At 40.5% G+C, this 11378-nt stretch overlaps 1 protein-coding gene across 2 annotated transcripts in view; it reads left to right on the top strand.

The window, feature by feature from the left end:
* The window catches only part of LOC126191154 (GPI ethanolamine phosphate transferase 1), a 276012-nt gene extending 265836 nt beyond the window's left edge, over positions 1–10176 (top strand). The window contains exons 13-15 of one of the 2 annotated variants that reach the window (XM_049931924.1): positions 668–757; positions 9444–9635; positions 9731–10176. In XM_049931924.1, the coding sequence (XP_049787881.1) occupies positions 668–757; positions 9444–9635; positions 9731–10063 (615 nt within the window). In that variant the 3' untranslated portion in view covers positions 10064–10176. Of the gene's footprint in view, positions 1–667; positions 758–9443; positions 9636–9730 lie in introns of those variants that run through there. The other variant, XM_049931925.1, reaches the window with a different exon arrangement.
* Positions 10177–11378: the final 1202 nt, after the last annotated feature.

An 11378-nucleotide genomic window follows, 5' to 3' on the forward strand; every position in this document is an offset into this window, starting at 1 on the left:
ATGTGGAGCCCGTGTCACTGCCACTACTTATGCTGCTGAACAGAACAGCACAGGCTTGATTACTTGTGCTTGCTTTTGAATTCCAGACTTGAGACCTGGCTTCATTTTTCTACACACACACACACACACGGGCTTCTTACATTTTGTGTTCCATTTAGTGTTTGTTTTAATAATTGCAGTAGTTTTGGAGTCCAGAAATTGGTCGTTCAGATTATGAAAGAGAGACTTACAGTCCAGTTGCTAATAAGCTTATTAAACATCTATGAAAGTAGAAACTGCTTTTAAGATTGAAAAAACAAACAAATTCCATTTATGTTCTATTGCTAATTGTTTATTTCAAACCGATTTACTGTTTATTTGCTCATCATCGGGAAACAACTAGCATTCACAAGATACACTAGTGTGTAGAAGACAAAGATTAGAATCAAAGATACTGTCAACATTTACAGAAACTTTGGTTCTGACATTGGGAGAGAAATGTCAAACCGAGCACTCATCACTCATGCTAAGCACCAAGTGTGTTAAATTACAATTTAGAAGATTTTTTAATTTGATGCGTCTAGTACTTTGTAATTTAACACTGTATTGTTTGTATTCCTGTGTAATTTTCATATGGAATGCCATAATTTCTTTGAGTTCTTATCTTATGTTTTCCATTCCTTTTCAGCTTCTCCAGTGCACATTTCTAGATTATTCTGTGAACAGAAAAAATTCTGCAGCAGTTTCATCAGGTGACTTCCGACGAGCATTTATTTTTGTATCCTTTTTATAAATAATTAATCCCCATAATGTAGACAGCAAAAAAATTGTAAACAGGCGACTCTCACTTGCAGATAAACAATGGTTGGTCTACAAATACCATTGCGACGCAAAATTCACATTAGCTTTCATGTTCCAGTTTAGAGAGAGTGTGTGTGTGTGTGTGTGTGTGTGTGTGTGTGTGTGTGTGTGTGTGTGTGTGGGCGCGGCGCGCGTGTGCACGCGTGCTTGCTTGGGTGTTTGCCTGTTCATGCACACACACTATTCCATATAGAAAAAGACATATGGCTCCATGAGGAAAGTTAGTTAGTTAGTTACATGTTCCATTGATCAATAGTACGGAAAACTGTTATGATGTGGAATGTGTCAAAAGCACAAGAAAAGTGCACCCTGTCAAAAGCACAAGAAAAGTGCACAGGAAACAAGTTTTTTTTGTTTACATTGTAGTAGTATACCTAAATATTTCTATTATCGCTCACATCGGTTTTTTTTGTTTACATTATAGTGTTATACCTAAATATTTCTATTATGACTCACATCAGTAACTCATTCAGGTGGTGCTGAGGTAAGACTCTAGATTCTTCTTTGGTAGGATAGCAGCTCAGATCTCTGTTCTGTCTTTGAGATTTAGGTTTTCCTTGGTTTCCCTTCATTGATTTAGATTAGTGCCAAGATGTTTGCTTTGAGGAGGAGACAGAGCTGATTTCCTTCCCCTTTCTTTCGCAACCTGAGCTTCGTAGTCTGTCTATAACGGCCTTGCCATCAAAGGGATGTTAAACCTCGAATATTTCTTCCTCCTCTGGTTGATACAAGAGGTAATAATGTTAACTGCCTAAAACAAATGTGTGCCACACTATATGTAGTTAGCTGAAAATCTCACTTTGATATTGTCAACTGACCTGTAACTTAAGGGGTTTTATATGTGCTATATCTCCTGTGGGGAGATGCGTGATAAGAATTAATCAGACGCAGATCAGCAAGAACAAAGGTTTATTTCAACCAAAGTAGAGAGACTTAACAAACAAAAGAAAACACTTCTCAGTAAAAAATAATACAACTACTCAGACACTAATAGGTACATGCCTGGAACACACAGTGAATAAATGTAGTGGGACATGAAGACTTTGCCACTGATAATCCCTAATGACAGAGGTTGAGCATGTGGCATAGTTAGCTGACAGGTGCGTCTCATGAAATCACTGGAAAGTCGTAGGTACCACTGTGGTGGCTTCCAACCGGGCTCTGACTGACGGACTTCTAAGAGTCGGCACATGAATTGACCTGTGCTTAGGTGTATGAAACTGCTTGTGCCAACCTGTATAGCCGGGGCGTGGTGGAATTCGTATTGATCCAGTTCTGCACACATTTCACGGTGGAGGAAATAGGTCCCTGGCACGCAGGACCTCTGGTGACGCTTGTCCTGCCATCCATTGTTATTGTCGTGATTGACGCAGTCTGAGGAGGCAATGCATTGTACTTATGCAAACCCGTAATGCTTCAGTATTTGAGGGGTTGCCAATCCCTTTAGGAGAATAGGTACTGGGCAGTTTCGGCTATCAGGCACCCTGTAAATCCACAAACTACTGTAGAATATCTGGCAAAAGGTACTACATGCTAATATTAGCCAGTCTGTTTCTAATCGTGTGTCTGTGGAATGACACATTATGCAATCTGTTACTGGTACCTTGTTCTCATGATTGCTAAATGAGACATACAATGTAAGTAGAAGAATTGTTGAATGTTATACCTCAAATACTAGTTATTTAAGCTTTCCCTTCTTTTCAGCAATTTGCTTTTAGATTCTCTGAGTTTTTAGTGAGGATGTTGAACACAAGCAAAAGGGAGGAGGAGGATTAGAAGAAGGAGATTAGTGTTTAACGTCCCATCGACATTGTGGTCATTAGAGGTGGAGCACAAGCTTGGATTAGCAAAGGAAGTGGATGGAAATTGGCCATACTCTTTCAAAGGAACTGTCCAAACATTTTCCTGAAGTGATTTGGGGAAATCACAGAAATATAAACTGGGATGGCCGGATGCAGGTTTCAATTGTTGTCCTCCCGAATGTGAGTCCACTGCACCACCTCACTCGGTAATAGCAAAAGAGCAGGCCGGGTAAATAGAGTGTGCTTAAAAGATATATAATGCTGGGTAGGAAGAAAAATCGTAGTTTCATGCCTCATCAATGGTGAGATCGTTCAATGGGGCCCTGTCAGCATTTGCATTAAATTGTTTAGAGAAACAACAGAAAACCCTTAACATGGATAGCTGGACAGGAGTTTCAAGCTTCCTCCTTCTGAAGGCAAGTCCAGTGTCATAACGATGCAGCCACAGTGCTTGATACTTAAATGAAAAAGAAATGAAAATATGAAACAAGAAATTAATATCCAATGAACTAGTTGAGAAAATAAATAAATGTGATTTCTGAGGTGTTTTTGGGCATGATTCATCGATGATATGTCGCTATGCCGGTCTTATCTGTGGGGAAATTGGTTAATTCATGTGGAAACTCGGCATAAAATGCATTTCACTCCAACCGATGAAGATAAAATGTCTGCTTTGTAGTGTTAAAAGTGATCTAGGCACCTAAATACCAGGTGAATGCCACAGTCCACAGTCTTATTCGAGACAACAGACAATTACAAGACTAGATTACAGATGCCAGAGACGTAAGTGACACACCCAGTATAAACAGTCAAGCAGTCAGCTGTCACAGAATAATTCTTGGAGCAGAATTACAAAACAAGGTGGACCATATAGCAGCCTTTGAGTTCCCGGAACAACATAGTTAACAAGTCTGGCAAGAAAGTATTGCAGAAAATCTTACAAACATAGATGGACATTTCAATGAAAGCGAGGCTTAGAGTTCGGTACTCAATTTATTAAGATCTCACTGAGTCATCCAATAGAGCCAGTAATCAATGATGAGATGTACATTTAATGTATCATTCCAGGTGTATGATTTGCTTGATAAACTTTTACCTAATGGAACTCATATTTTGTACTATAAGTTGAGTGTGCAACAGAAATTAAATTAACACTGGGAGTGTCCCAAGGAAGCATAATAAATCCTTTAATGTTGTCAATATATTTAAACAATGTACTAAATAGAATCGGGAACACTATCAAATTGTTTACTGATGATTTTACTGTCTACAGAAATTATTATGTTGGGCAATTGTACAGAAATGCAAAAAGGCGTGGTGATAATTTCCACTTGGTGTAATAAATTGCAGCCACCTTTGAATGTGGAAAAAACCTGCAGCAAATGGAAAGAACCTAGTAGTAGCCATTTATAAGATTACTGCTTAACATTTGGAGCACCTCACATCATTAAAATATTTAGGAAAACCAATAATAGTAGGAAGCAGTATGAAATGGGATGATTACTTAAAATTTGTAGGAGGGGTGGTGAATGGATTACTTGGATCTGTTGGCAGAGCTATGGGAATGTGCTGTGTATCCGTAAAGGTGTAAAATGCTAGTGTAATCAATTCTGGAGTATTGCTGCTCTGGTGTTTGGAGCCCTTATGAAATATATATACGGCAGCAGACTCAAAATGAATACAGAGACATACTGCTAGGATCGTTCCAGGTCAGCACAGCATATACAAAAGTGTAGATAAATTCTCAGAGAACTGAAATCTGAACTCTTGGGAAAATAGTGACATTGTTCTTGCAAAATTCTCTTCAGTAAATATGGAGAATTGGCGTTTGAGGAAGACTGTGTGACCGTTATGCTGCCACCAGCATACATCTTGAGTAAGGATCATGAGAATAAGATAAGAGAGGTTAAGTCACATGTAGAGGAGTACAGACAGATCGTTTTGTCTCACTCAGTATGTGCACGGAACAGGGCAGGAAATCTAAAATACTGGTACAAAGTGTCCTCTACAATTATTTTGTGGGTTATGAAATATGTGTGTGATGTGTTGAGAAACAGCATAGACATTGGAAAACACATGTCCATGAGGGCTCCAGGAGACAAAGTAGCCAGGGAAACCTTCCCTCCAAGGCCAGCCAGCTCTTATATTGTTCAACAGTTCCAGAATCCTATAACACCCAGTCCTGCACACAGGCACAGATTGAGAAACACAAAATATAGAATAAAATGTGTGTTTGGGTCATAGGCAGCGAAAGCACCACTCTGGGCAAGTGTAGAAGGAAACTATGTCAGTCATCAAAATACAACTCTACATCTACATCTACATGGATGCTCTGCAAATCACATCTAAGTGCCTGGCAGGGGTTCATTGAACCACCTTCACAATTCTGTATTATTCCAATCTCGTATAGCGCACAGAAAGAATGAACACCTATATCTTTCCGTACCAGCTCTGATTTCCCTTATTTTATCGTGGTGATCGTTCCTCCCTATGTAGGTCGGTGTCAACAAAATATTTTCGCATTCGAAGGAGAAAGTTGGTGATTGGAATTTACGAATTGTGACCTCTCTGATAGAAAATCACAAATCCAGTCACATAACTGAGATGATATTCCTTAAGCACACAATTTCACTATGATCCGCTTGTGTGGTACAGTGTCAAAAGCCTTCCGGAAATCCAGAAATACGGAATCGATCTGAAATCCCTTGTCAGTAGCACTCAACACTTCATGTGAATAAAGAACTAGTTGTGTTTCACAGGAATGATATTTTCTAAACCCACGTTGACTGTGTGTCAATAGACAGTTTTCTTCAAGGTAATTCATAATGTTCAAACATAATATATGTTCTAAAATCCTGCTACATATCAACATTAACGAAATGGGCCTGTAATTTAGTGGATTACTCATACTACCTTTCTTTAATATTGGTGTGACCTGTGCAACTTTCCAGTCTTTGGGTACAGATCTTTCGTCGAGCGAATGGTTGTATATGATTGTTAAGTATGGAGCTAATGCATCAGCATACTCCGAAAGGAACCTAATTGGTATACAGTCTGGACCAGAAGACTTGCTTTTATTAAGTGATTTAAGTTGCTTCACTACTCCAAGGATATTTACTTCTACGTTACTCATGTTGGCAGCTGTTCTTGATTCGAATTCTGGAGTATTTACTTCATCTTCTTTTGTGAAGGCATTTTGGAAGACTGTGCTTAGTAACTGTGCTTTGGCAGCACTGTCTTTGATAGTATCTCCATTGCTATCGTGCAGAGAAGGCATTGATTGTTTCTTGCCGCTAACATACTTCACGTACAACCAGAATCTCTTTGGATTTTCTGCCAGGTTTCGAGACAACGTTTCATGTGGAAACTGTTATAGGCATCTCGCATTGAAGTCCGCGCTAAATTTTGAGCTTCTGTAAAAGATCGCCAATCTTGGGGATTTTGCGTCTGTTTAAATTTGGTATGTTTGTTTCATTGTTTCCGCAACAGTGTTCTAACACTTTTTGTATACCAAGGAGGATCAGCTCCATCATTTGTTAATTTATTTGGTATAAATCTTTCAATTGCTGGCGATACTATTTCTTTGAATTTAAGCCAGATCTGGTCTACACTTATATTATTAATTTGGAATGAGTGGACATTGTCTCTAAGGAAGGCGTCAAGTGAATTTTTATACGCTTTTTTGAATAGGTATATTTTTTGCTTATTTTTCAGGGATTTGGGGATTACAATACTCAGTCTTGCTACGACAACCCTGTGTTCACTAATCCCTGAATCGGTTTTGATGCTCGTTATTAATTGTTGCTAAGAGGTCAAGTGCGTTTTCACAACCACTTACTATTTGCGTGGGCTCATTAACTAACTGCTCAAAATAATTTTCAGAGTATGCGTTTAGCACAATTTCGGATGATATTTTATGCATACCTCCAGAATTAAACATATATTTTCGCCAACATATTGAGGGTAAATTAAAGTCACCACCAACTATTATCGTATGAGTCCGGTACGTGTTTGAAATCAAACTCAAGTTTTCTTTGAACTTTTCAGCAACTGTATCATCTGAATTGGGAGGTCGGTAAAAGGATCCAATTATTATTTTATTCCAGTTGCCAACAATGACCTCAGCCCATACTAACTCACAGGCAGTATCTACTCCAATTTCGCGACAAGTTAAGCTACTTCTGACAGCAGCAAACACACCTCCGCCAACAGTGTTTAGCCCATCCTTTCGAAACACCGTTAGGTTCTTTGAAAAAATTTCAGCTGAGCTTATATCTGGCTTTAGCCAGCTTTCAGTGCCTATAACAATTTGAGCATCAGTGCTTTCTATTAGGGCTTGGAGCTCTGGTACTTTCCCAACACAGCTACGAAAATTTACAACTGTTATACCAATGGTTCCTGTATCTACATTCTTCCTGTGTTGAGCCTGCTCTCTTTGTGACTGAAGCCCTTCTTGTGTTTTCCCGAGACCCTCTAACCCAAAAAACTGTCCAGTCAATGCCACACAGCCCCTGCTACCCGTGTAGCCGCCTCCTGTGTATAGTGGACCTATTCAGCGGAACCCGAAACCCAACCACCCTTTGGCACAAGTCAAGGAATGCAGCCTACATGGCCGCAGAACCTACTGAGCCTCTGATTCGGACCCTCCACTCAGCTTAGTACCAGAGGTCCGCAATCGGTCCTGTCGACTATGCTGCAAATGGTCAGCTCTGCTTTCATCTTGCAAGCAAGACTGGCAGCCTTTACCACTTCTGTTAGCTGCCCGAAACCACACACATCATTGGTACCGACGTGAGCAACCACCTGCAGTTTGTTGTACCCTGTGCTCTTCATGCCATCTGGGAGGACCCTTTCCACAACTGGAATGATTCCACCCGATATGCACACGGAATGCACATTAGTTTTCTTACCCTTCTTGTCAGCCAAGTCCCTAAGGGGCCCCATAACGTGCCTAACGTTGGAGCTCCCAACTACCAATAATCCCACCCTCTTCGATTGCCCGGATCTTGCAGTCTGAGTGGTTTCCTCTGAAACAGGACAGGCAACAGCATCTGGCTCAGTGACAGTCTCAGCCACAGACAGCACCTGGAACCTGTTTGTCAGACAAACCGGCGAGGCCTTACATACGGCCGCCTGGAAAGTCTTTCGCTGCCTGCTTCGCACCAGGCTGACCTCCCACTCGACCACAGGTGGAGGGTCAGCCTCAGTGCGAGCAGTAACTGGATTGGCCACCAGTGAGGACCAATTGGAGGACTCTGACACGCTGGACGTCTGTTGGATCCACACGGCCGGCCCACAACAGTGGTGCCCATCCACTGCAGCCTCAAGCTGTGTAACCAAAGCCATCACAGGCTGAAGCTGAGAGCGAAGTGTCAGCAACTCAGCTCGCATCCGCACACAACAATCGCAGTCCCTGTTCATACTGAAGACCATGGAAAACTAAACTATGCAGATCAACGGACTATCAGCACGTGCTGTGCAACTCTACTGTAGACCCTGACGAAAACGCACAAACTGTGTCTAGTAATACACAGATATTCAAAAACCTAACTACCGAAGCACTCAGGTGAAACTAAATAATTTGCCCCTGATAAGGAACTTGTAATATGTCACAAAATCGGTTTACTTTCTGACGCAAATGAAAACGCGAGAGCTGTGGCTATTAGATTTTAAATTTACATGCAGAAACTCAAGAAACTATTAAAGCACACAGATGATATAAAATTCGCTCCTGGTTAGGAACACGTAAATGTCACAAAAGCGGTTTACTTAACTGTTGCTGCGTCTGTCTCGACTGGAAACACTAAAACTTGCTATTAAATAATAAAATGTGGAGAGACATTGAAGGAACATGTGAGGAGGTTGGACTGAACCAGAATTCCATGACGCCACAAAATTTAAAACCTAAACATGGGAAAGGCACACTACACCTACAAAGGAAAGATCGTGGTAACAAGTATTTTGAGCTTTGCATGACCCAAAAGTGTTTTATTCCCATATAATAATATCAAGGTGCTTTGCTATTCACAGATTTAAAAGTTCATTTCTGAAGAGGAACAGAATCATTGAGTTGTCAATAGGCACACACACAAGAAGGAAAACTTCCTAGCTTTTGGGATTGCCCTTTGATGTGCTTGAGCGCGTGCACACACACACACACACACACACACACACACATTCCTAGCACCAAGTCTATCTGGCACCATGTAGTGGCCTAGGCATGTGTGTGTGTGTGTGTGTGTGTGTGTGTGTGTGTGTGTGTGTGTGTGTTTTGCGTATTTTACTCGAACTCATCAAAGGACAACCCCAAAAGCCAGCAGGTTTTCCTTCTTTTGTGTGTGCCCGTCAACAACTCAACACTTCTGCTTTTTGGTGAGTGGTCTCCTTTAATCCTAAAGTATTTACATTCAACAGGAACTTTCCTACAACATTTCTGAAGAGAGTGTGGGCAGTATTAGTGTTTAATCTGTGTGTTGAATAAAGGTGCTAAAGGAAGTTTTGTGTAGGGTGGAAAATGTAAAATGGCAGTCAGATATCACCAAACTACGTACAGTAGAGTGCCCCTATAATTTACTGATTGTGATGAAGAATGCAGGTCTCACTGGATATTACAGTATTTTAAAATTAAAAGGTAGATGCATCAGTATGAGATTATTATTATTATTATTATTATTATTATTATTGCACCCACCTCCTTTCCTGATAAGGTTTTCTCTTCCCTACCTTAGGACCACACCACTCTCTAGTAGTGCACATCACATTTAACATGGCTGGTATGATCGTTTCCTTAACATGTCTCAGTTATTCTATATAGTACTGTCATTTTTTGGCACAGGAAATATAGCCAGTTTAAATTCATTTGATCCAACCTGGGTCAGGTGTTTTGTAACTGTTTTTTCTCCCTTTCTGATGACTGCCCTGATCCTGTGGAAGACTGTCATACCTTTTCTGACTGTTGCCTGTACATTCCGTGCAATTAATGTAGTACTCAGGGTAAGTGATGCTCTCAGATTATCAAAACAAATTAGCTTCTAACTAATGAACAAACATTTGTTCTGCCCTTTGATAAATATTCTTCCTTTTTACAGGTGTCAACAGAAAAGTTATTCTTCATAGTGATGATTTTTTCTGATGCCATGGGCATGCATTTCCTGCACCTAGTCACCAATCAAGGCAGTTGGCTGGAGATCGGGACATCCATTTCTCATTTTGTGATTGTGGAAACAATGACGCTGCTCGTGGTGGTGCTCTACGGAGCTGCACAATGGCTGACACGAACTTCACTTTGGCAGTTACTGTGGCAAGACACTGCGTCACCAGTGAAGCCCAGCTATTCCCTGGAGTCTGGAGTCCTCCCCATACACAAAGTTGATACCAGAAAGATGCATTCTCTGTTTCAGGCGAAGAAACATGCTGAATAAAAAAAATGGGAAATACAAGTTTCAGGAAAGGCACATTTCTAGTAGTAAATAAGAAACTGATGGTTTTTATTTATCGGTCAGTATTAATAAATGCCAAATTCTGTTCTTTACAAGCTTCTGTATATTCTTTATTTCTGTCTGCACTGTTCCTTTCTAATTCCTCCATGCTCATTAACACCTTTTAAAATACACTGATGGCCATTAGAATCACAACACCAGGAAGGATTGCAAATAACAAAATATTATTTATTTTGCATATACAGTGTAGTAGGAAAAATATATTTGTGGGTAATTTGTAGGTATACAGGATACAAAATTTAATGCACAGAGCTGGCATCTGTCTTAGCAACAGCACTCTAATTATGCTTAACTTTGAGTCGAACTGAGCTTGAAAAACACCACAGAGACCTCAAAGATAGGACACAGCTACTGGCTTTAACATATCGCATATGGAATCACCGGCTGTCTGAAGCAAAGGTAACCACGTTATGTACACAGTAGGACTCGATGCCATTACGCTGGGTGCTTATATTGTATGACAATTGACTAATGCACTCTTACAATGTTTATTCTCCTCTGAGCCTTGACATGTGAATACATCCATTGTGATGCTGTACACAGAACCAGGAATGATTTGAAAAACAACATAATGCTACTCATGTTGGGCACACAACAATTGGCATGCCTCTCTCATCTGCTGCGTCAAGAGAAGTCACAACAACAATCACGGTGCTGACAATCCATGATGCTCCAGACATTGTTGCACTGTCAATATGGATGATTGTCATTCCCAAAGAAGCCCATTTCCTGAATAAAGCAATGTGATGTGGAAATGCAATCCTGCAGAGCAGAGCAAAAAATGTGTCTGCCATATCAGGCAAAAGCCTCTTGGGCTACCGATATGCTGAATGCCATCAAGAAAGGCCCACCTGAACCCCTTCATTGCACATTGATGTGGCAGTTGTGGGACCTTGTCCAGTACAAACAGCATCATCACTGAACAATAAACCTCAGCCTTGATAAGCCATGATACCAATGCTGTCAAATTCTGACTTGGTTGACGTAAGAGCTTGTGATTTCCCATGATGGCTAATATCCTCTTCAGAGTGACTAAATTTCTTGATGCCCAGCGTCCAGCAGTTTAGTCACCCTGAAGAGGATTGCTGAAGAGATGGTTGAAACATCTGCGGTACAGTTGTTTTACCATTTCATAATGATGCACCCTAATAACCAAACTGACCCAAAACCTTTTGTCTCTTACAGGGTGCTTAAAGGATGCTGCTTTCTCGGATAACTATACAAGAATTCAAGAAAA

The sequence above is a fragment of the Schistocerca cancellata genome, chromosome 6, assembly GCF_023864275.1.
Source record: "Schistocerca cancellata isolate TAMUIC-IGC-003103 chromosome 6, iqSchCanc2.1, whole genome shotgun sequence".
Taxonomy (NCBI): domain Eukaryota; kingdom Metazoa; phylum Arthropoda; class Insecta; order Orthoptera; family Acrididae; genus Schistocerca; species Schistocerca cancellata.